The following is a 27,360-nucleotide window of genomic DNA, read 5'->3' as shown; positions in this document are numbered from 1 at the left end:
GTGAGGCGTCTGTTCACTCTGCAGTACCTGCAATTCACTAAAGATAGTGGCTGCTGGAATTTTTTGTTTTAATCCTGAAACTGCATTTGACAATCACATTTCAGATAGGATCAAAATCCTGAAATTAAAAAACATATAGTTGGCACATTTATATAAGAAATCAATCATTGTAGATTTGAAATCACTATTGCACATGGGCATCATAAATTATAATTTACTTGATATTTCAAAGTATAAAATTTAAGTATAATGATTCTTATAATTAATTTGTTGGGCAAGATTTTAGCACATGCATTGTGCTCCTCACCAGTGGATTTTTATTCTTGAGAGTTTATTTACATATTTTCCCCCAATTTCTTCTTTTTGTGTTGACTTTTGTCTGTACTATAATACAGTTATCTCTGAGTAAAAATAAAAGTGAAAATAGCAACTAAAACTTTTTAACAAATTATTTGTGTGTACAAAAAGCAAACCATAGCAAACTGGAAGGAAATTGTTTTTCCATTGAAATCATCAGTCTTTTTACAATAGATGGACATAAAAATAAGAGAGAATGAAGCTCCACAAAAATGATTACTCTACAAGTTTAATATTTATGGTTCAGAATCAAAATTGCATAGAAATTATTTTTATATTTTAGACTAAAGTAATTCAGAGAACCAAAAGCATTTATTTGTCATTATGCTAGATGGGACTTGGATGACATCACATTAATCAAATCTTGTCTGCAAAAGGTAATTGCTGCAGTCAGATTCTTTCTTTCTCTCCTTCCTTCCTTCCTCCCTCCCTCCCTTCCTTCCTTCCTTCCTTCCTTCCTTCCTTCCTTCCTTCCTTCCTTCCTTCCTTCTCTATAGCATTCTTTCTTCTTTTTTTGCTTCCTTTCTCTTTTCTTTTTTTTCTTTTTTCAATGTGGTGTTGATGTTAGATGAGTAGAACTTGGTCAGTTCACCAGTTCTGGAGATTGAGTGTATGTGTGCATATGTGTATATGTGTATATGTGTGTATATGTAGGTGTATGCGTATATGCATTTGTATGTTTGGTAATGGACTTGGAGGTCTGTAAGGATATGTATGAATGACTGTGTGTATATACACATGTATATAGATAGGGGATTATGTATATATACTTATGCATCACTACATTTGTGTAAGTGCATGTGCAAATATATTCATAGGTGCATGATATTTGCATGTATATTTGTTGAGTTGACTTGTATGTGCATATATACATATTGAATTATGACTGCTAATACTATGAATATACATATATATTTGTGAATACATGAATATATATAGGTATATATATATACCCATACATATGAAGTTATGCTGCTTTAGTTCAGAATGTTTCACCAATAACTGTAGATTCTACAACAGAACCCCAGTACTAGTCATGAAGATTGCCTCTTTAAAGTTATTGGTAAAGGGAGTTTAAGAGGCTCAAAAAACAAAAAAGAATATGTTTTTTGCCCCTGTTTGTATCACAGAGGCTGAAAGCCAGTCTTTATTGCTGAAGACACTATACACTTTTCAAAGTACAAGAATTGGAGGATTAGACCTTGAAAGCCTTCTCACTGAGAACTAGCTTTCATGGTACCAGTAAGCAGGCAGTATACATGCTGCCAAAGGAGAGAAGCAATCAATAGTTCAGCCAGCTATGATACCTATGAATCAAAACTACAGCCACAATGGCAAAATATCCTTAAAGGTGCAACAGCAGTGGCACTGATATCTTCTTAGTGGTCAAATGTTGTTTAACTGGATTTAATGCCCACTCAACACAATGAAAAATGCCATGGAATTTTCATCCACTTCCTGTGGCTCCAGAGGTCATAGATTTTAAGGATAACCTCCACATACCACATTTCTAAATTAGCATAATTCCTAACAGCATCCTAAAATCTTATCCTTATAAACACAGATAAGAATAGCTCTCATCCCTTATCAAAGATGTTCCTCTTCATAGAAGATTGAGACCATTACATAAATCCACAATGAATCAAAATGCACAGAATAACTAGCCATGAGTACACAGCCCGGTGGATACATGTACAACACAGTTCATGCACCTAAGGCTCAGTGGACATGATGAAAGAGGAGGAAGGAAGATTGTAAGAGCCAAAAAGATGACCAGAGATTCTGCTGTGAATTCATGTATCCTAGAAATAGTGGGGAAACTACATCCATGATAGTAGTTTGCTTAACAGTTTGCCTCTCTATATTCTACCTAAACAATGACAATACTAATAGATATGTTATCATGGAAGGGTTATTTCATGGGCCCCCATCCCTAGACAGAGAACTACAGCCAATTATGGAATGCTGAGAGTGTATGATGAAGACTTCCACAGAGATAATACCCTTCATTAGTTATCTAATTCTAAGTGGTCTGCCCTGAAATCATATGCATATAAGCATCTCTCAATAGACTCAGTAGGTTGTCATTTTATATTTATACATTTATGCTGTGGGATGGTCTGTATGTTAAATTGCTCTGATTGGTCAATAAATAAAACACTGATTGGCCAGTGGCCAGGCAGGAAGTATAGGCGGGACTAACAGAAAGGAGGATTGTGGGAAATGGAAGGCTGAGTAAGGGAGTCACTGCCAGCCGTCACCATGACAAGCAGCATGTGAAGATGCCGGTAAGCCACGAGCAACGTGGCAAGGTATATATTTAAGGAAATGGATTAATTTAAGCTATAAGACAGTTAGCAAGAAGCCTGCCATGGCCATACAGTTTGTAAGCAATGTAAGTCTCTGTGTTTACTTGGTTGGGTCTGAGAGGCTGTGGGACTGGCGGGTGACAGATTTGTCCTGACTGTGGGCAAGGCAGGAAAACTCTAGCAACACATTTATTCCTATATGTGACAATAAAATTTAAAGAAAAAGAGGGCAGGGATTGGAAAGGGAGCCTTATATATGAAAGAGGATTCTGGGGGAAATGGAAGAGAGAAAATTATATAAAGATATTTAATTGAAGCCGGGCAAAGATGGTACACGCCTTTAATCCCAGCACTCAGGAGGCAGAGCCAGGCAGGATCTCTGTGAGTTTGAGGCCAGCCTGGTCTACAGAGCAAGATCCAGGACAGGCATCCAAACTACACAGAAAAACCTTGTCTCAAAAAAAAAAAAAGATATTTAACTGAATTAAAAAAAATCAGTAAGTTGTCAAATCAAAGAGTTTTAGAGTTGAAACAGTTTTTTTTTAATGTAAAGTTTGTCAGCCAATTACCCAGTTTCTACTAAATGACTTGGTTGTGATCACTGACAATGTTACGTTACTGTCCACTTTAATAGAGGAAAGTTATTGCATTTTATCAGAAGTATAATTTTGTTTGCAAGAGGAACATGCACTGATGATAGACAGAGGGACAGAGAACAAAATATGGTTTCCTGTACAAGTTGTAAATACTGATTGTATTTCTCAGAATAAGGAAAATACAGGAAAAGCTGAAGCCCACGCACTGGTCAAACTAAGGACAACAGAAAACAGCACTGTGAGAACAGAAAAGGTGTCAAACACTGATTTCACTCTCCCAAGAAAGTTGAACAAAAAAGTGCTGGTGTTGTAGCATGACTTGTCCCAGCTGATTACTCACTGGAAATATAAGAGCACATCACACAATTTTCCTTCTTTACACTATCTTACATCACCCAGTTGTCCTTACCCTCACTTTACTTATAATTAGTTGTGATTCTGCTCCTTTCACTTCATGACCCTGATGCTGTGGTCTCCCTTCATCTGCTTCTTGATCACATTTACTGAGTGCATGATATTTGAGATTGGCCCCAGGCATGGCCTCCAGTGGAGAGGAGAACAGGATCTTTTTTATTTTTTTTAAATTTTATTTTACAATATTATTCAGTTCTACATAACAGCCACAGATTCCCTTGTTCTCTCCCTTCCAGCCCCCTCCCCTTCCCTCCAGGCCACCACCCATTCCCACCTCCTCCAGATCGATAAAGTCTTTTCCTCCCATTCTTGCCATCATTTCCTCCTTTGAGGTTAAAAATGCTACTGGGAGATTAAGGCCACCCTGAGTCACCTATCACACAGAGACTGAATCAGCAAGCACAGAGCCTACAGAGGTCTGCACCAGGTCCTCTGTGTTTATATCATAGCTTTCAGCTTAGTAATTTTATGCAACTCCTGAGTGTGTGTGTGAAGGAGTGAGTGTCTAATTCTTGTGCCCATTCTTGGTACTCTTTTCCTTCTTTTGGATTGCCTTGTCCAGACATGATATTTTTTGATTTATCCTACTATATTATTTTGGTCCTGTTTGGTTGTTGTCTCTAGAAGCCTGTTCATTCTAATGAGAGACAGAAAGGAAGTGTATCCAGGGGAAGGGTTATGAACTGGGATGGATAGAGAGAGGGAAATTTGTGATCAGGCTATATGGTATGAGGAAACAATCTATTTTCAATAAAAGGGGCGGGGGGGAATGCTAACAGTGTCTTGTGTATCATTCCAAAGGTATTCTGTGCTGTTTGTGGTAAAAGGTAGCACGAGTATTGAAAGATACTTGGAGAGTAGAAGTTTTCAATTCTTGATATACTGTAACAAGAATGAAACACTGACTACTTACACCTGAAGAACAGTCCTTGGGTCTCCAACTTCACCCCCATCACCAACAGTCAAGGTGTCATAGCCAATCTCCAGATCAAATTCCTCAAAATTTATCTGGATAACCTAGTAATAAATAAAAACAAACACCTTAAGTATACTGCATTATGTAATTAAAAACCAAAAAGGTAAGCAATGGCAGAAGATTTTTCAGAATATGAGACTATCTATGAATATAACAGTATGACAGCAGATATCAGCAGTATCTAAAGCTCAGTTGCTACATCACCACTCTGTTTTCACTTCCTGACTCTTAACTTCGGTATTAAATTTTCAATGAAATGGCAAAGTTTCTGTTTATAGAACACTCTTTCTTGATTTAAGCATGATTAATGCAAATCCACTTTGGGAAGCCTTTATAAAAAGTGCATGTGGGAGAGGGTGGTTTTCCACACATTTTCAGAAAGTTTTTATAAACTTAACAGAAGAAAAAAAAGTACGCTACTTTCCTTAGCTAGTAAAGCTTAAAAATGTTACGGCCAAATTTGAATGTCAGTGAGTAGATTTAATGTTAGAGGTTTATTTTTATGTTTACTAGCAGAATCTTTCAAATATAGTAAAACATGTTCTTAAAACTGGAGACATATGATTTGAGAGACACATTAGAATACAGCAGATAATTTGGAATTAGTTTTTACAAAAGCATTGTTATACACTGTTTTTATATGCATTTCAAAATAAAAATACAGTTACATTGAAATTAAGTATTTAACATACCATTTTAAAACAAAGAATTCTGTGCAGAAAACATTGTATAAATGAGGTCCTAAATACAACCATGCCTTCAGCAAAGAGTAATGTATAATATGTTAATAATATCACTCTGTAAGGGAATAATTGTCAGAGCTCTCTAATATTTTTAGAGAAGACTGAAGAAAATATTTCTTTAGCAATAGTTACAACTACTTGTTATTTTTAGGTGTAAAGGTAAAATTTTGAAATCTGCCTCTTGGCTATTTTTGCTCTATATCAAACCAATCTTTGCTAATGATTTTTAGTTTTAAACAATGTTTTTGGTTGGCATTAACTAAAGCTAGCTTTTCAAATTCAAAATAGCATATAAAATGTACTAAAATGTACATAGTTTACACAGCCTTTTTATCTATTTTTTTTTTGCTCAGAGTTAAGATTTTATTTATTTATTTATTTATTTATTTATTTATTTACTTATTTAGCCTATCAAAAAAGAGTGGTTTGAATGATGATGTCAGCTATAGGCTCAGATATTAGAATTTTGGTCCACAGTTGGTAATACTGTTTGGATAGGTTAAGGGGTGTTGCTTTGCCAGAAGAAGCCTGTTATAGGGCTGGCTATTGACAATAAAAGTTATGCTTGCTAGTTTGCTGTTCAGGCCTTGCTTAACCCGTAACTCATATCAGTGTCTTAGATCCACAGTTCACTCTCTCAAACTGCTAGACCTGGTTTACTAGTGCACATTACCTTGATGTTTATCAATTGCATTGTAAAGTGGATAAAATCTCTTTTAGTGAGTTTTGCATTGTTTGAAATATGGAAATGTTTTGATATTTTCTGCAAACTTCGCTATTTTGGAAAGTGACTTTTATAAAAAATCATGAAGGAAGTATTTGGAAGAATGTTCAGCCCTAAGAATTCAAGTACTTTGTTTATGGTAGGAAATATAATTCCTTCGACTTTACTGAGGCCAATGTCAGCAATTAGGTTCCATCATATAGGAACCCTGAAGGATAATGTAGAATCAAAGCTAAAATGAAACTGCATATTGATTATAAGCAGTAACTCTGAAGGCCATCTTTCCCCCTTCTCCAGTGCTCACTACTCTAGGCTTTTGTTGGCTTACTTGTGTTTCTCAAATATGTCAACAATCATTTACTTGACCTCATAGATATTGAAAAACAAAAAGAGGACACACACACACACACACACACACTCACACACAAAATCACCTAACAAGTCTTTGAGGAATTCATTAATGTTGGGTTGCTCCTTAAATTCAAACTACTTAAAATTTATGTTTATTATTGCCTTTTACTGAGCCAAGATTGGATAATGTTGAAAGCTTCAAATTACTGTGTCTGGTTTTAGTTTATAGACTGCTAAACACAAGAAGGTCCAAGATTTTCAAAGTTATTCTTTTCTGGATTGCCCTCTTAACTTTTTTTTTTCTGAATGTTTATCTACTGTAATCTTGGCCCAAATAGCTGCACACAATTAAGTTTATGAATCACAATGAAGGTTTTTGGCTCTGAATGATTCCAGTTTACATGAAACAAGGAGAGCACTTTATCACTCAGTGAAGTAGCCCACAGACACCATAGAATAATTTATATATATATATATATATATATATATATATATATATATATATATATATATATATATAAAATCACTTTTCTAGAACCAGGTCCTGGGTTAGCACCGGGAAACTATTCTGTTAACCTCAGGAGGGAATGCATGGTCAGGAAAAGGCAGTTAAGAGGAAGGTAAAATGACACAAAAATGTCTGATATAACAATTTACTTTGTGTAAGCTTTGAACTATTTTATCAAGTCTAGGGACATTGGTTGGGATGACTTCAGGTGGGTTTTGAAGTTCTTTATAAGTTTTGGTATTTGGTAGTGTTTACTCTGGCTGCTTGGGAAACTCAACATGTGTAGCAATAAAGGCAGTGGCATCATGTTCTCATAAACCTTCGCACAAATAACATTTTCATTTAATATAAAAAATCCTTAAGAATTATTTTAAATTTATTAATAGCTTTCATATTTTTATTTTATTTTAATATATTTGTTAAGCATTACAGAAATTTGTTTAATATATTGGGTTCCATGTTCTTCGTCATGCTTTTCTTTCTCATTTTCTTTGTTATTTGAGAAATATCTACAAAGGTTTCCTTTTGTAGATCTATCAGTGATTAATATTCTGTTATCTAGAAAATTTTTTATTCTTGCTGAACAGTGTTTCCAGTTACATATTTTAATTAACATCTATTTCACAAATAATATTTCTCTATTGTCACTTAACTTTCAATGGTACTATAATAAATCCAATGATGATATTAATATCTGTTTTTAAATCTTTTTCTTTGGCTATTTTCAGATGTTTCAGATATTTTTCTCTTTTTTCTCTGGTATATTTGTTCATTTTGAATTATTCTAGATGAGATCAAGTGTGTTCAGCAAGGTATGACCATAGACAACTAATCATTTTAAATAACTTATTCTTGATAAATTTTATTTTCAGTGATAAATTTTATCTTTTAATTTTTATTGTATATACAGAAGCCACAAAGCATGATGGGCTGATATATATTTACATAACCAAGTGATTTCTTCAATGACAGAGTCTTGGATGGCGTGGAACTCACTAGGTAGACCAGGCTGACCTCAAAGTCAGAGGCCTGCCTGTTTCTTCCCCTTGAAAGTACTGCCATCTAATGTTTTCTTTTCAATATAGTATATATAAGCACTTATACATTCTATTTGTAATAAATTGCTCTCTGTATCCTTTTATGTATTTGTGACTCTCATTAGCTTTTGAAAATTAATCACCTTTTTATACTTTCTCTTTCATTCCTCTTGAATGTGAAATTGATTTTTGTTTTCTATCTCTCTTAAACCACCTTATGTAATTTCCATTCACTTATTTTTATGTTATAATTGCATATTTTTTGAGTTCTATCTTTGGTTCAGTAATGCCTTCTTTCTTAGCATATTCACTGAATTATTTAAATTCAAATATGCTCTTTTTTTTTTTTTCTGGCCACAGGAGGTATGGACTACAATGTTAAATTAGCACTTGGAGGCAAATGTAAATCCAAATGTTCCCTGACTGACGGTAATACTGAAATTATAAGTATTGAATTTGATAGTGCTGGAGCTTATTTCTTAGCAGCTTCAAATTATTTTGTAAGCCAAATCTAGATTGTCAATGATTACTAATCCTATCACAAGCTCCAGAATACATGGAAAGGTACTTTCTGTCCAAGTTTTTATGGAAAATGCATGGATGGTTTCAGGAAGTCATAACAGGGCCCTCAAACTCTGGAATCAATTCAGTGAAGTCTGCATGAAGGCAGTGTTCAGGATCCAGCTGGAACAGCTTTGTCTTCTCCCAGCAAAGAGCAATTCATGACTATTTTGGCAAGAGTATTCATTTGTAGGACATTTCATTAGAGATAGTGATTAAAGATATATATGGTGCTATTGGAGATGGTCACTGCTCTGGTTTTTAAACTCAGAGAGGACTGTGGTCCAGAACTGCTCCCTTGATAATTTGCTGAGTTTCATTGGTATCTCAACAAGTTCTGTCAATCAGACAGACATTTAGTATATCTAGATCCAAATGCAGTTCTGACTAGAACAGAGTTAGTTGTCTTCAGCCCCAAGGACAGTTATGTGGCATCACGATCAGCTGAGAGGTCTCCTTTTGTATTGAATATGCTTGCAAGGAAGGAGAAGAATGTTCTTTCAAAACAAGCACCTTAATCCCAGTGGTGGCATCAGATGTGTCTGGTTGCTGTTGGTTTTTATCTAACTTGGAGGTCAACAATATGGAAAAAGAAAGGAAAGCTATACTCTGCGAATAGCCTTAATGGACCCTCTCAGGAGCAGCCTTGTCTTGGAGAATGATGTATACTTCAAGAGAAGAGCTGTGGTCAAGTGGTGCCATGTCTGCATGAAAATTCTGATTTGAGATCTCTAATTGTCTTGATTCTCAAGTCTCCCAGAGATGCTTTGATTCTTGCCTCCATCCAGGTGGAAAAGGTCTCTGATCCTCCATACCTCATCACGGAGTGCAGGGTCACTGCTGGATCGCCTCACTGGATAGCTCCATGTATTAGTACTGTATTAGTTCCCTGTATTCTCCTCCTTCCAGTGTCTGTTGTGGCCTGATGTAGAATCACTCATCCAGGCTACTCACTGCAAGTATTGAGTGAACGGAAACCAAATTCAGGACTTGTCTGATATAGAAGATGGTGTGGGTTGTTGCAGAAACTTCTGCCTTTCTTCAACTGGTCCATATTACTCCCAGCTTTCTTCCACCCAGTATTTCAATGTAACTATTTCTTCTAACAATTTTTGTTCTTTCTGAGAGAAAAGGGCATGTGCCAACTTTTCCCTGTTAGGTAGATTTGATTCATAATTGAGAAACAGATTTTCTTTCTGCATCACTGAACATGCCCAGCAGATGGGTGAGTACCACTTTGTGCTAGTGACAGAATTTAAGACCTCAGGTAGATTTCTCTGGAGTGTGAGTGCTGTGTCCACTGACAGTTAAGGACATGAGTACTAGAGCAAGGAAAAAGATGAGTCAACTTTTTTTTCCTGTTTTCTTCCTTGACTGTAAGTCACCGTTTGGATTGGTGCCAGAAAGCTTGTGTTTTGAGACATTGAAATCTGCAGGCCATGGCACATTTTTTTTTTATTACTTAACTAATTGATTTATTTATGAGGCCCAACAAAATTTTAAAATATATGAAAAAAAAGTTTCATATTTCAGTAGACACAAAATAAATATTCTATTTCAAAATAAAAAAAATGGATCATAGCAAGAAATATTTGGACCAAAATAAGACCAAAAGGCAGCATGGTAAGCCAAATCTAGATGCTTCATGTCCACCATGTAGGACTCATTCAGTAATCAACTGGGAGATAAAGGGATTAGGAAGCCTCATTCTCATAGCTCTACCATTTGTAGCTTGCACAATCTCAGTTCCAACATCACTTCATGCCTGCAGGTAACTTTGGCAGATAATCTTCAGTCTTGACAGTTTAAAAATTTGATGTTTCCATCGTAACCTAGGCATTTTGATTATGTATAATGTCCAAGAGTTGAGGTATTGCCCAATGTTTCTGTTGCACCATCTCAGTGTAGCTCATTAAGTTTCTCTTCAGTGTCCCTGAACACTTCAACAAATAAAGTTGGGTTCTCAACATAAATCAGAGTGCATTCTTATCTTGAAATTGCCTTTGTCAAACATCTTAGCCCACTACTTTTAATTCAATTTCACTTTCTCTGTTTGGATCAGAGCAAAATGAAACTGGATTCCTAGACAAAACAGTGTAAATGGCTCATGTACCAGTTTCTGCTAAAGTCCTTTGTTCCATTCTGAAACATCCTGAGATAGAGCCCGCTCTTCACATTGTTTCAGAATCCTTGTCCTCCGGGATCCCACTAGAAGAGTCAGTTATGTTTAGCTTCCAGTATGCTAATGTTTATGAAATACATAGTATTAAACTATCACACATTCCAGTAAACAGAGATATTAAAAGCAGATCCACAAGGACTGAAACATTACCTCACAACTGTTAGATATCACAAAGAAAAGAGAAGGTCCAGAGGGATGAGGCTCAGCAGTTGACAACACTGGCCATCAATTCTGATGACTTCAGTTCCATACCTGGGGCTCCATGGAAGTTGGTGGAAGTCGGTGAGGTTGTTTCATTACCTCATTATGTAAGATGTGTTACAGAACCATGGTACATGCACATGCTCGCGCACGCGCGCGCACGCACACGCACACACAAACACAGCACTGAAATATATATATATATATATTGTTTATAAAAGTCAAAGACAAAAGATGGCAAGAATTTAAATATATGCATGAAGGCCTCCAAAGTATGTTGTTGGTGTGAATATGTTGGTGTAATTTGAATAATGATAAAACTATTTTTAAATTTTGAAAGTAGGACTACAATGTGACCCACAATTGACTTCTCATGGTAAGTGCTCAAAAATTAAATTACCAGCTTATAAAGATAGCTTCATTCCCTTGTTCATTGATCATCAAAGTACAGAAAAACTAATTTAAATTCACATTGATGAATGAATAAAAAAGGAAAGTATATCATGACATAAAGGCATTCAATATATTATTCCATCTTATAAAGTACCTGCAACTTGAAGGAGAATCGATGAGCTCACCTTGTCTAGCTAAGTACTCAGCATTTGATGTCTAAGCATCCAAGTCAGTTCTTTTAAGGAACACTTTTATAGAGGTTTGTTTCCTTGTGTGCTTACTTACATATTAACTATCATTTAGCTGAATATTGTGAATTCTATGTACCTAAATCAAACATAATAATATTAATTTTTTTGACCTGCCCTCACATGTGGATATTCAACTAGGATCAATCCATGGCTTTTGAGGAGTTCTAAGGTAACTTCCAAGTTATAAATCATTCCAGGAGACAAGGCCCAAGTTTTTAATTCTGAATTCCAAAAAGTTATTATAATGAACTGCCAAGATAAAACAAACTTATTTCTCATTTTATCCATAGATTTACATCAACTTACTTTTCTTTCGAAGTATCTGTGATATATATATATATATATATATATATATATATATATATATATATGCCTTTTATGTATGCTTCCATAGTATTGTAGATTTCCTTTGGTTTCTAGTGAACCATATATGGAGAAATAATATTTCTGTTCTTTCAGCACTAGTGCCTCTTAGAATACTTCATTAGTGATTCTATCCAAAGCAAAGATGCCATTTATTCCATTCAGTTTAACAATAATCGATTGAAAGGTGAATTACAATCAAAATTAGAAAATGTTTCATATCACATGGATTAAAAAGACTAATAGGTTAGTGTATAAAAATTAGTGTTTTAATAAATTACTGACTGATAGATGGGTTGCTGTATACCAAATTATTGATATTTGTTACTATAGGGTTTGTTATTATAGGGTTACTGTTGCCCTGTTCTGAAAAATTTGGGTGCATGTTATTGGAAGTCTTTCCTTAATTGTATCTGAGATTCTTGGATGAATGCATCCAACAAGGAGAACATTATTTCTAAGAAAAACTAAGCAAAGAATTGATTTCAGATTGATCTTACAGTTTCAGAGAGGTGATGGATTAACTGACAGTGAAAGGTTGAACACTTTTAACTCTAAAATTAGAGTACAATCAGCACTAAACTAGAATACTTAGATTGAATTTGCACAGCATTCATTTTGAGTTGACTCATTCTTGCCTAGTTTTCACATCACTTCTAGAGTAGTTCCATGAAAACATCATCCACTAAATAAAAACCTGGCATGAACATGTCCTTCCTATGGACTTTCCTACAGTATGAATGTGGCTACAAAGCATTTTTTTATACCAATTTAGCTCAATATAATGTGGAAACAAAATGGAAGTTAATATACAAATAAATAATGGTCATTAGCATGATACAAATGTAATTTCTTTGTATTTATTTTCTAGTAAAATGAAATATTCAATATTATCATTGGAAGGTTATTGTATATTAGCATAAGAATAATGCCAACTGTTTTTGAAAATTTTTAACCATTTAATGGAGAGGAGATCTCTTAACTTACCTCATGAAGTTGGTGAATAGAAACCTGACATTCCAAATTATGTTTAAATTACTTAGATAATTTATAACTGTCTTGATTTTCTAAACTAAATAAGCTTCTTGATTTTCATTGTGGAATGTTAGTTCTAACTGGTTCATTTTCTGCTGCTTATCGAGTCTTTATGAATGCTTGGAAAAGAATTTGTGATAATTGTATTTTATGAAGTCATGTAGTGTTACTATTAGTATCTGCTAACTTCCAAGTTTATCAAGGCAATTGTCCTACTTTGACAGAAGCCAATCCTCATCAACATTGTTCAGCAAAAGATGATGGCTTTCTTTGGCCAATGACCATGTGGAATTTTATTTGTCTGGTTGAGTGAAAATCGTGTGTGTGTGTGTGTGTGTGTGTGTGTGTGTGTGTGTGTGTGTGTGTTGGGATTGAATGTGTATGTGTTTGTGTATGTGTGTGCATGTGGAGGGCAGAGGTCAACTTCTCCAGATATTTCTCTTGGTGACTTTTCATCTTATTTTTGAGACAAGCTCCCTACCAGAGTCCAATACTCACTAATTTGGTTAGATTGGCTATTCACCTGGCCTCGAGGTCCTTCTTACTTTCATGTCCCCAGCGCTGGGATTATATGTGTTCACCACTGTGCATGACGTCTACATTGGGTTTTAGGTGAGAGAACTCGAGTCCTTGTTTGTGCCTCAAGCACTCTACTGAATGATCAATCTCTCCAAGTCCCCAAGTGAACATTGCAGTGGTAGTTACTTTTTTTTTTGTATTCTATAAAACATTATGAGCAACAACATGTAGACATTGGAAAGAAGCCAAAAGTTCTTTTAGGGACATCCACCTTGGCCTTATATGTAGTAAAATTCTTAAAGGGTAGATTTTTCTCCATGAATGTACATAGAAAGTGTACTTTACATGTTTGTTTTTGTTTTTTTCCACAGTATATGCAGAGGATTGTTAACATATCTGGACAGGCATTTTTCTTCAGCCAAAAAGTTTGATGAGTTTATAAATCCTAAAACTGTAGCTAGTTAAAAAGTAAGTAGTTGGACAGACTTTCACAAACAAAAGGAATGATGGTCATAGGCACTATATTCTGTCATTGATTCTGTTCTCTTTTAACGAAATTCATTTGGTTATGCTGCTTATCTCCCTCTGTGCATCATTCTGCTTCAGAGATTGTTGGTCTCTACCTAAATTCAGTATCATAGCCATGGCATAAGCATTCATGACAACAGTGCCTGTCCCTTTCCATGAGTAAGTGTTTAGAATGTTAGAGTCCTGTAAGGGACCTGATTTTAGTCAATACAAGGGAGGAATAATATGGCAAGGCAGGGTCATTAAAGGATATCTGAGTTTTCAAAGTAAATTAGAAAATTAGTCTGTGCTGAACTGATTTTACCTGATTATACAGACTAGAGCTATTAGAATATGTAATTTGAATACAGAACCCACATAATGAAATATATAACGTCAAGAAACAGGTGTTTTACCAGAGGGCTTAGCGTCTGTATATCCCTGGAGAGTACTCTATCGTAGAGAAATGCCTTATTATTGAAACACTTACTTTGATTTGTCCCATAATTAAATAGAAACTATTCAAATAAAGATAATAAATACTTAATTTAAGGGAATGCCTTTTCCTATGTAATTTATCTGTGTTTGTTTAGATAATGGAGAAAATTTTAGCACAAATGTGCAGTTTGCCTAAAGTCAAAATATATTTGCTAAATACTTCATTTGGCTAGACTGTGCTACAAATTTTGAGAGTACTATGCCTCTCCAACACCTCCTTCCTGACAAAATGCATTAGGGGCTAGAGAGATGGCTCAAAGTTTAAGAACAGATATCGCTCTATCAGAATAGGGGAATTCAGAGCATACAAGAAGGCTCCCAATGACTGTAGCTACAACTTCTGTGGATCTAATGTGCCGTTCTGAGCGTCTATATGTATATGCAAACACACACACACACACACACACACACACCTACACACAAACACACACACACCTACACACAAATACACACACTTATACACAGATACACACTAAATCTTTAAAATCTTTTAAAAAATAAAATTTATTGTTTATGTCAGGTATATGACTTCTACTTTAATAGAGAAATTCTGAAACGCAAATTAACATAAGCTATTTATCTTCCATCTAAAGTCTAGATTTTTATTCAATCTGAAAGAAGATCAAATTTCTCAGTATTTCTCTAAGCAGCTGACCCATCTAGGGTACATTTTGTACTTATGTAATTAGTACAGCATTCAAATTAGCCTTTGATAGTGTTTAACTCAACAAATTAATGATGCTTTAACACTAATATCAAGCTATCCTCATTAATGAGACAGGATAATATAGTGAAGGGCACAAGAAATGCCTGAGGTTAAGCTACATCTCTGTCGCTGAATGTTATACATATTTAGGCAATTTTCTGAGACACATAAAATAGTGTTTATACTTGTCACTTTCTGAATCATGATATTTGACATTGTGAAATAACACACAAGGTAGGTGATAAGCAGTGGACCCACAGTAAGTGACACCTATTGTTTGGCAAATTAACTTAATCCCCTTCAGATAGATGCTCACAAGTATTCACAATGTATCTTGAGAATGAGGATTTCCTTTTAGAACATAGACAGTGAGATTCCTGGGATGAGTTCTCCCTTAACACTTTCAAATAGCTAAAAGTATTTCTTTTCCTTTAGTGCTTTTCTCCATTATGTGCGTTCCAAAACAAAAACAAATCACTATAATATCAAGGACTTTTCTAATTATTAGGAAAATTAATCTAGAATCTATACATGCAAATATGAAAATTATAATTGAGATATGCAACTCAACTTGCTATCCAAAGTAGTTTCTTACTTTTGAGACTTTGTCATCACAGTCCAATGGAGAATTGTGAACTTAGATATGCTGGATGTAATGTCCACTATACAGTGCTCTGTAACATGGACTTGACAGTTACCTCTTTTGGAAACACATGAAAACTACATGCTCATTGGAAGGGTGAGGGAGAGGTTTTCTCAGGAGGAAAAGCCAACTCAAAGCAAAGGAAAGAAGAAATGGGAACTAGGTGTCTTAGTTGGGTTTCTATTCCTGTGAACAAACAACATGACCAAAAACATCCTGAGAAAAAGGGGGTTTTCATCCAGGGATTTCATTGCAGGTATTGGTACAGAGGACGTAGATGAGTGATGCTTATTGGCTTGTTTGCCCATGAATTAGTCATTCTGCTTTCTTTTTTTTTTTTTTTTTTTGGTTTTTCGAGACAGGGTTTCTCTGTGTAGCTTTGCGCCTTTCCTGGGACTCACTTGGTAGTCCAGGCTGGCCTCGAACTCACAGAGATCCGCCTGGCTCTGCCTCCCGAGTGCTGGGATTAAAGGCGTGCGCCACCACCGCCCGGCTTCATTCTGCTTTCTTATACCATCCAGGACCACCTGCCTAGCCCATACAGGTCAATCATTAATCAAGAAAATTTCTCTTATATTTTTGGTTGTGAGCCTAGCCTTTAATGGCTGAGCCATCTCTCCAGGAATCTGGATGCAGACATCCACGGCTAGGCCCCGGGTGGAGCGCTGGGAGTCTAATTAGTGAGAAAGAGGAGGGTTTATATGAGCAAGAATTGTTGAAACCAAGGTTGGATAAAGCACAGGGACAAATAACCAAACGAATGGAAGCACATGAACTATGAACCAAAGGCTGAGGGGCCCCCAACTGGATCAGGCCTTCTGAATAGGTGAGACAGCTGATTGGCTTGATCTGTTTGGGAGGCATCTAGGCATTGGTACCAGGTCCTGGGCTCGTTGCATGAGTTAGCTGTTTGAAACCTGGGACTTATGCAGGGACACTTGGCTAAATCTGGGAGGAGGGGACTGGACCTGCCTGGACTGAGTCTATCAGGTTGATCCCAGTCCTCGGGGGAGACCTTGATTTGGAGGAGGTGGGAATGGGGGGTGGGCTGGGGGAAGGGGAGGGGGACAGGAAGGGAGAGAACAAGGGAATCTGTGGCTATTATGTAGAACTAAATAGTTTGTAAAATAAAATTAAAAATAAATAAATAAATAAATAAATAAATAAATAAATAAATAAAAGAAAATTTCTCAATGCTTACCTACAGGACAATTCAGTGGGAGCAATTCCTTAATTGAGAATCTCTTTTCAAATGACACTAGCATGAGTCAAACTGATATAAAACTAGCCAGCACACGGGAGAAGTATGTTTCACAGGTTTGCTCTTTATTTGGCTCATTCACCAACAAGCTTAATCAGGATTTAAGTGGAAACAGGACAGAGGAAAGGACTTTGAAGTTTCATGCTGTGTTACAGATATAGGAATGGGACAGAGTAGAGACATTCAAGATGATATTTACTTGAAATAAAGATCAGAAAAAGCCATTTTTCTCCTTTTTTATTTTATACATATGAAAATGCTGTGGAAAGGCCAATGTAGAAATCTTTGCTTCAAAAGACTGTTTTGTCAAATGTTATTACTGATAAATATTAAACTAATACCATATAAAGGCATAATGCTAAAAGTGATGTATTAAATACATGAAAGTAATTAATAAACATTCTAAATCATTGACTAAAAAAAACTCTGAGGAATATCATACCACCTTTGTGAATTATAATAATAAAGAATATAAATGCCTTAAAGTATGAAGAATACAGATCTATTAACCTATTATTTACTTGTTTGGAAGTAATCATTTTAGAGAGAATAATCTCTATACTCCCAAAATACTATATCCTGTAATTCTATACTTAGATATTTTGTTACTTAAGATGTATCCCAAGGAGCTTGTCTTGGCCATTAATAATAAGAAGTGCCAGATCAGGGAATTCTGTATGTTCATCCATTTTGCTTTTGTATCAGGTTAATAGCCTCAATTCTTATAAGGGCTCATATTTTACTGACAGAAGAGAGGCAGAGTCCAGGGACAGAGAGAAATATTGATGGGATGATAAAAGCTTTAAACTTTTTATTTTACAATGCTTTTTCTATCTGGACACTGGTTTTCCTCTGTAGGGGATTGGAGCATGAAACAATGACAGACTGAATAAGACACTACAAGTGCTCCACTGAAGGGATAATGCTATATAAAATGAAACCTGCATCAAATATTAACTCCATAGCACGAAAGTACAAAACTGTTGGCACTTTTCTATGATTTATCCATGGTTAACTCCTGCAGGCTACAATATAAATGTCACAATACAATATAAATGTCATAATACATTAATGATAAACTCAAATTTATGTATTTTCAAATATTACCAAGTATTTTCTGTAGATAATATGTTGATCATTGGACGATATGTTGAATAATTTTATATAATAAAATTATTATATAATTTAAATTGCATATATCTAAAATGACTTGAAACAAAATAGTGTGTATTCACTAAGCTGAATTGATGAAAAAAGCCACCTTCTCTAGCATTATCCCTTATTAATAATGGAATTATTCTGACTGGATTCTATGTCATCTACTCATATATATTGGTGTACCCATGTCTCTAATATCAGTCATCTATGTGTTTGTCTGTCTATCTATCTATCCATTTATCTGCCTGCATTGATTTTGATCTATTTTTATTTTTTTTCTGTTTGTTTCCACTGACTTATCTTTATTACAATGATCATGTTTTCAAAATAACATTATGACAATCAAAAATAATATTGTCAAAGAAATCAGCAATTAAGTTTCATGGGGTAGTGCATAAAAAGAAAATAACCATACTAAGTTCTTATTCATTATATATACTTTATAAAGAATTATGTTGAAACATATACTTAGATTTATATATTTGATTAACATACTAGTTTTTCATTCTTAATACCTGAAACATGATTATTGAATAACATATAGAATCAAAAATTAAATATATATTTAGCCCTCCATTATTTCAGACTCCCACACTTGAAGTTCTACAATATAATATCCATACATGTACTGTCTATAATCTCTTCACTATTCTGAATAATATAAAAGGAAAATATGTACACCACAGCTATACTTCAAAGTCTGTGGAGCTACACAGATGCAGTATATATAGATGTTGTGTATATTTATATATGGGGCTTGAACAGCTATGGGTTTCATATGGAAGAGCAGCCTTGAGCCAATCTCCCATAGATGTTGTCAGACACAATTATTTATTTTCTGATAACATTTTAATTTGATCTCCAAAACAACTAACATGTCAGTTATGCTATATAATTCATGAGAACATAAGAGATAATATTCATTTCGTTTTGCTCTCTCATTGCTCTGGATAATCTCATTTTAAGTTAGCAATCCATTCATATCTCATTATATACCTACATATCATCTTCAAATGGTAAGGAACATGTTTTATGACTCCCTAGTATGTACATATTGAAAAATATTATAATTCTGAGACACTTTTGACAAATTTTAATGGATAATCAAGATATTCCTCTTGAAACTAATTTTAAATTATCCCTTTGAAATGCAATAACTTGAAATTTCAAAGGGATTGATAAATAGAATGTAACAGAATAGAAGAACTAATGATGTTAGGGAGAAGATCACATGATGTAGGTGTTACAAAAGCAGGAAAATATTAGAACAAAAATTGTTTATTTTTTTATTTGCAAGGGATAACCAGCATGATGTCTGGATCCAGTAAGGTTTCCATACAAGAAAAATCTTAGGTCTTTTCATACCCATTTCTATAATATATATCATCTATCTATCTATCTATCATCTATCTATCTATCTATCTATCTATCTATCTATCTATCTATCTATCTATCTATCTACCTATCTATCTTCTATCTATCTTTCTGTCTTTGTCTTTCATCTATCTATTCATTTATCTGCCTGCATCTATTTTTAAATGAAGAAGTGTTAGCTTTTGGTTTTATTCCACTTAGGATGTTCAGAATGTTACTGTATACTTCTGTGTTGTTTTATTGTTCATTTAAAAGCCTAGTTACAAATTTTTTGAAGATAGGAAATCATCCTCTTTCAAAGCATGTTGCGGAGTGATATTTTTTGTCCAGGAAAAATGCTGGGCTTGTCAGGTACAATTTTGAATTTATTATATCATCATTAATAAAATAAAAGACATGGAATCTTTCATGACAACTGTTGAGTATTAGAGGTCATCACAGATTGAGCATCTAACAGGAGTATATGAAAGCAGTCATAATTGAAAACATGAATAGTGATCAATAGTATTTCTGTAGGTGTTTTTCCATTCCAGTCTTGTCTCTTGTATCATACATTATAGGTGACTATGCTGTTAGACTAAAAGGGGTTGTAATTCAAAGACAATAGTCAATACCAATACACAAAATCTGAGTGAGATAATCGTATCTCCAAATTGCGAAGAGATTTAAGAAATACAAATAATGAGAAAGAAAAATGTTAAAATTCACCTCCAAAGCATGTATACTTTTGGGGTGCTGTGTGGGTCAGGAAACATTTGCTCAGGTTGTTGAGTAAAATAGTCAATGACTCTAAAGGTGTCTTTGAAATAACATTTCCTTTCCACATTGGAATGTTTTGGCATCCGGGGGCACAAGTTAAAACTTTCCCCAGTTCATTCTCAGACTCTGTTGGTAGAGGCCTATCTGTTGAGTAATATCATCAAATAATCTTCACAAGAGTATGAAAAGTACAAAATTTACTGAGAAATTAGCTAAGCTCAAATATTGTTGACGACATTGAAGCTCACCACACGTTCCTTGTAGGATGACAGCGGTAGTGATTGCAGTGGCGGTGCAGTAGTTGCAGAGGTGACAATCGTTACCATATTTAACATATTTGTCTTATTAATCTGGGTCTGATGATTAATACATTGTATGGATTATCCCACCTCAGCCTTCCAACAACCTACTAGGAATGTATTTTTATTTTTACTTCACTATTATGAAAACAGAGCCCTGACAAGTGTATTTTTGGTGATCCATTAAACATTTATTAGCATTCATATATATATAATAACCAAGGGAATTATGAAGAAAAAAATAGATAAAATAATGTAGAACAATATGTATTCCAAAAGCCAAGTCTACATGAAATTTTGAAATTTATCATAATGATAAATCCTCACATGGCTTCATCTTTAAGATGTTATACTGATCTTAATCTAAATTAAAACATTGGAAATGCAATTATGGAATGAATCTAGCATTGTGAATGTGTGTATGTATGTGTGTGTGTGTGAGAGAGAGAGAGAGAGGGAGAGAGAGAGAGAGAGAGAGAGAGGGAGAGGGAGAGAGAGAGAGGAAGAGGGAGAGGGAGAGGGAGAGGGAGAGAGAGAGAGAGATAGTTTAAGTTGGAGAGCTCAGCTGAGCGGCTCCTGTTTGTTTTGTCCCATTCCGATGTTTATTTTCTCTTATTTTATTATTATCCCTAAGAAGCCCGTTTTCTTCTAACAAGAGTCAGAAATGGGAAGTGTCCAGATGGAGGTGAGATGGGGAGGGGTAAAGGGTGGGAACATCATATCAGGATATATTGTATGAAAAACAATTTTATGTGAAAGAAAATAAAATGAAATAAAATAAATGAGATGCTTCTGAAACTAAACATTTTTCATCCACAGACTAGGTTTTAAAATGTTTCATCCAAAGAGTGTTTTCAAAATTCTCTATGATTTTATTTATAACAGTTACCACCAGAACATTGTATATGTCAGATACTAAGATGGAATATTTTCCATTTAAAATTAATGCATGTGCTCTGACATAATTAAGAGATGAGATCAGTAAGATGTAAATGGACCATTAAGGCCTCCCTCACCCTTGTAAATGGTAGTGAGAACCTTGAAATGCATTAAGTGGCAGCCATTTCACTTGCTTTTCACGTTCTGCCCATGAGAAGACATGATGTTCCTACTCTGAGGGGAAGATATAAATTCCTGCCCTATTAGAAATTTAATAGTAGCCCTTACTTGAAAATGAAAGCTGTAGATACAATTATCTTGGACTCCAAAGCCTCAAAGCCTCAAAAACTATGGAAAGTACAGTTTCTTTCTTTATAATTTAGCCAGATCCTGGAACTCTGTGAAAGCAGCGCAGAATGGAGCAGGACACACGAAAGAAATTAATAAATACACAAGCATATAGCTATTTTTTAAAAGTAATAATAAGAGTTGTTTAAATATTATAACACCAGTTATTGGTGTTGCTTATTAATACCTATTCATAATTCATGAATAAATACAGTGTAAGGGATCAAAGCCAGACCCTTGCAGTTGCTAAGTAAGATAATTAAGTGATCTGTCTCGTAAGCAAACTCTTAGCCCCTGTACTGTTATGGGAAGCATTTTTTTTTATGATAGTAGATTAATTACCTGTTGTGTTACTATTTTCTCTAAATTTAAACATTTCCTCCCATAGGGAATAGGGAGACTCTTAAGATACAAGAAGCAAATGAATCTTATCGGGCTTCAGAAGCTCAGAAACTTTTAAGTTTCATAGGGTCTCTCACCAAGTTTAAACACTTACTAAAACAACGAAGACTCTCCAAGTTACTCTGTCATCTGAATATATTGAATAAAAATATACATTTTCAATAAAAGAAAAAAGACAGCTGTTGGTAATAGGGATAGAGAGAGCAGGAGTGGAATGATTTGGATGTTTAGATGATTAAGTCACATTTAATTCTGTCTTTCATAAATGAATCTAATTGAAAAGGAAAATAGGAGATTTAGTCTAAGGTCAGATTTCACCTTGTCTTTGTCAATTTTTTATTTCTAGATAGAGTTCTTTGCCTCTTTGCTGGACATGGCTTTCCAAATGAAATCACTGTCCCACAAATATGCTTGCTTTAGAACTTCCTTGATCTTGCTGACATTAATTTTGTCACAGGAAGACCTCAGCTGGACTACTCTTCTGCCATGGACTATATATTTTATTCTCATAAGAAAATAAGTGTATTATCAATAGCCATTTTAGGCTTAATTGTTACTATAGGAATGGAACCATTTTTTTCATCAAATCACGTAATAGTCAAAATTATTATTCTCCTTACCCTGACCATTGCCTTACTAGCTTCAAAATCAGTTGATAGTCCAAAGGAGAACAATAGAAATATGAGTGAAAGAAAACATTAGCATATTGTAAGAATGTTAATTAGCTGGAATGAATCTACTGAATATACATTTAGATATGTAACAATGAAGGAGAATGAGAAATGAATTGCTAATACTTAAGAATGGTGAATTTTTAAAGAGATGTAAAGGGAAGATAAGTACTGCCAGTACTGAGAAGGTAGAAAAACTTTCAGAATAGAATAATTGGATTCAGGAAAGGAAACTTTTCAAAAAGGAAAAGTTCCACAATACCTATGACTTTATAATGTGAATGTCTTTCATTAGATAATTTTTATTCATCTATTTTAAATTATAATATATGCTATAATATTTCAATTTTCACAGCTTATCTTTATTTTTATATTATTGATAATTGTGTTTATTTTCATAATGACATACATTCATATCCACCCCTATTTCCTTCTACATCTCCTCTCATATCTTCCACAGCATATCTCCTTCCCAATTTCATATTTTTGTTTCTGTTTCTGTTGTTTTAATGACCCACTAAATCCAGTTATGGATGCCTGAATGAATGCTATGAAAAAGAATGGCTTGTTCTGCCCTGGAAACTATTAAGTGGGAATTCTCTTCCTCGTTAAGGATTGAGACCTGAAGAGTGTCTTGTCAATGTAATGGCATTGCTTCTGGTTACACACCATAACTACATTTTAAGACCCTATTATTGAAGACATCACACACTCTGTACTACAAAGAGGAATCAATCTCAAACTGACCGGGAAACTTCCATTCTGCTGGCTTTCCTATGCTTGCATGTGTTTTATTCAGACTACTGAGATAAAAATATGTGAATGGTTTTATCCAGTTCTAGAACCCGTATGCCATGATATCAAGCCACCAAGCAAGGTATGGCACGAGTATAATTTTAGCAAGGCTATTGTAGGATTATAGGTTAAATTTTTCTCCACAGTAGAGGGGAAGAACATCTTTAATCTTTTTCCAGAGATGATCATTATAACAAACAATTGGATTATTTCCTTATGTGGCACTATTGTTCATTGATGTTTGTTTGGGTTTAAGTACCTACCTATTCATTGTATCTAACAAGATAAAGTTAAATAAGATATTTAAATAAATGAAGGTACTATGTAAAATACAGGTACTATGGCTGGAGCTCAGAATAGACTAGAATCAGTGAAGAAATAGAAAATAAAATGTCAGCACTTTTGTTGCTCCTCTAAGTGTCAAGAACAAAGTGTTCCAGATATATTCTTTTCAGCTATGTTTATTTTCTTTGAAATATTCATTCATTTTCTCATTCCTATCCATATGCATATCAAAATCTACAGATCATCATTGCCCTTTAAGTACTTTAACTTGGTATGACTGCCCAAATGTCCTGCCCAAATGTCTTTGCTTTTAGTTAAATATTTAATTCCTGCCTCAATGTGACCATTTAATCCCTTTCTACTGTAGCAAACATGGTCATGGCAGCAGCTACTACAAATGATCGATCCAAAGCTCTTGGATGTCTCTTGGCTTTTAATAGACCTCTCTCTTCCAAATGCATTTGCTTCTAAATGACTTCCCCAAATAAGCCTTCTAGGGAACTGATGTTGCTACTCATAAGCAACACATGGGGTCTTACATGGGCTAATGCTTAGCTAATGGTTATGGAATGAAGAAGTATAAATTGCTAGCTTTCTGCTCTGATTCGAAACAGACTCACAAGTGTGGCTTACACTGCTGGCATTGGTTTACTGCTCAGCTTTTGCCTATAGTTGTAGTTTTGCTGTTACTAAAATGTGCCAGTACTTCTACTACCTTTTTATTTCCACTTAGTATGCTTTAACAACCTGTGTTCATTCAGTTTTACCTTGGGGCTGCTTCTCCAGGAACTAAAATTATGATACCTGTAGTTGGTTGAATAATGAACTCTACCTGCCTACCAAAGACCATAGACCTGGCACTGAAATTGGCACAGTCCTAAATTCTCCAAATTTTGGCAGAAAGAATTAGTGTTTCTTTAAGTGTGAGTATTAAATGAAGTGTCAGAAGATCAGTTCCAATGATGGAAACATGACACTTATTTGCCCTAAGAACAGTGTTATGAGTGAAAGTCAAGGGCACATTCCAAGTTTTGAAGCCTTGTGGTGAGGTGCACTGAATGAATATATTGTTGGTCTAAAGAAAATCAAACAATTTCATTGTTGTAGTGAACACAGGAAACTAATAATTCACAGCTTAATTATGTTTCCTCATCTAAAATAGAACTTCACTATGTGTTTTTAACAGAAACAAAAGAATGGGATGATCTGCCTAGACAGATGTTTTTCTCCCCTAATTTAAATTTTTCCCTCATTTCTCTAAATTTACGATTGGGGCATGTTTCAGTGATGACACATATCACCTAAACAGCAAAACACTGTGTATGTCAGGATGATAGAAAATCTTATAATGACATTTTACCAGAACTTCATAAAATCAATAATTATTTCTCTGATAGAACTAACATCTGATATAAATATTGTCAAAATTTATTTATAAAGTAGTATAAATGCAACTAAAATATTTCCTGTTCATTGCATACTCTAGACTTGTAACATTTTCCCTGTGACACTGAGGACAAATTAAGGCAAAAAGGACATCTGGGATTTGTTTGAGAGTTACTTGGATGATGTGAGATAAAATAGAAAAAACTCAAAAACCCAGTTACCTTCACTACTAAGAGTTTAACTATTCTTTCCATGAGCTCCTGTCAGTATTAACTTCAGTTGGAGAAATTTCCTTGTCAAAAAATATGTATTCTCATCAATATCCACTGTCATTAACTTTTGTTTTCTCTATATTCAATCAACTAACAGAATTCTCTATGGTGAGGAAGATGTTCAATATTGAGATGCATGCAGAATATGAATTTTGAGAGCTTAAAATAATGCTTGTCTGAGTTCAGGTGTACTAAATGTGTCAAATGCATTCTTGACGTCACAGATAAGATTTCTTTTTAAATGTCAATTATTACATTCATTTTATGTCAATTTTAGGTTAAATTTATAATATTCCCTTTAATGAACTTGAAACCCATCTTTATTAATATGTGGCATCTAGAAATTAAGAAGTAAATAGTTGACATTTCTGATTGAAAATGCTGATTCTCTTTTAACTCTCACAAAATAGATTTTGAAAATATTCTTACCCTATAATTTTTAATTGAAAAATATTCTATCAACATTATTTGTAAAACAAAACAAAATTGCATTTTCTCTCTTGTTCTAATTTATAAATACCTTAAATACAATTTCCTCAAAGTCTAACATAACTGAATCATTCCATTTATACCACAAATAAAAAACCCCTGCAAATCAGAAAAGTAAGAAATTATTTTTGTACAAAGATGATAGACTTTGCATTCTCACTAAAATGAATTTATATGCCACTTTACATGTCATGAAATGGGGTAGACAGATATATTGAAAATTTAACTAACAGTTGAATGATTGATAAGTAGGTAGATATGCACAAGGGTATTTGAGTTTGCTCGTTAGGCAAAAAAAGCTATTCTTGCTCCAAATATTTATTGGTGAACATTCTTCTCTCATTTCTTCTAAATAACTCCCACCCACTAGTTATAAATCTGAAGTTGTCTATGCTGATTTTCCATTTTATTTACATTGAAACACTGTGATTTGCACCAGAAAAGTTATATTTGACTTTCTTTTGAAACTGGAAAAAAAACTTGAATAAGGGAATAAACAAATAAAGTTGAAACTTCAATTCATTTCACACATGGTGACAATGTTTTAATTGGCTTATTAATGTAAAAATAACTATCAATCCAATGATGGGTAAAGTACCAGTTTTGACACTTTAACCTGTTATTATAAGGTAAGCCCTAATTATTTTCAGTAATGAAATTCCAAAATTAATAAAAAATATTCCCAGTTCATATCCTGCGAAATAGTCATAGAGCAACATAGAAACACATACCAAGCTTTCAATGTTCAGACATTTTTATTTCTAAAGATTTCATTTTTAGGTTTTAATTAATTGTGTGTATTTATTTAGGTTGGATACCCAACTGCTGCTCCCACCAGGCCAGATGAGGGTATTGGATTTAGCTGAAGTCCTAGTTACAGATAATATTGAAACACACAAAGTAGGTTTTGGACCCGAACTCTGTTCCTTGGCAAGAAGAGAATGAATTTTAACTGCCAAGGATCTTTCTAGCACCTATGTTATATTTTTTTGAGATTTTAGTTATGATAAGGAAATAATTAGTGGCTAATAAGTCATTTGCTTAGTATTTTTTTGTTTTGTTTTGTTTTTCGAGACAGGGTTTCTCTGTGTAGCTTTGCGCCTTTCTT

At 34.3% G+C, this 27,360-nt stretch overlaps 1 protein-coding gene across 3 annotated transcripts in view; it reads right to left on the bottom strand.

The window, feature by feature from the left end:
• Csmd3 (CUB and Sushi multiple domains 3) overlaps positions 1-27,360 on the bottom strand; it is a 1,148,052-nt gene that overhangs the window by 555,721 nt on the left and 564,971 nt on the right. For all 3 annotated transcript variants that reach the window (XM_006993205.4, XM_042265493.2, XM_042265494.2), the window contains one exon: positions 4,590-4,693. In XM_006993205.4, the coding sequence (XP_006993267.1) occupies positions 4,590-4,693 (104 nt within the window). The remainder of the gene's footprint in view (positions 1-4,589; positions 4,694-27,360) is intronic.

Source organism: Peromyscus maniculatus, chromosome 20 (assembly GCF_049852395.1).
Source record: "Peromyscus maniculatus bairdii isolate BWxNUB_F1_BW_parent chromosome 20, HU_Pman_BW_mat_3.1, whole genome shotgun sequence".
NCBI classification, from domain to species: Eukaryota; Metazoa; Chordata; class Mammalia; order Rodentia; family Cricetidae; genus Peromyscus; species Peromyscus maniculatus.
The sequence above is the reverse complement of the archived record's forward strand: the minus strand, read 5'-3'. Positions and strand labels throughout refer to the sequence as shown.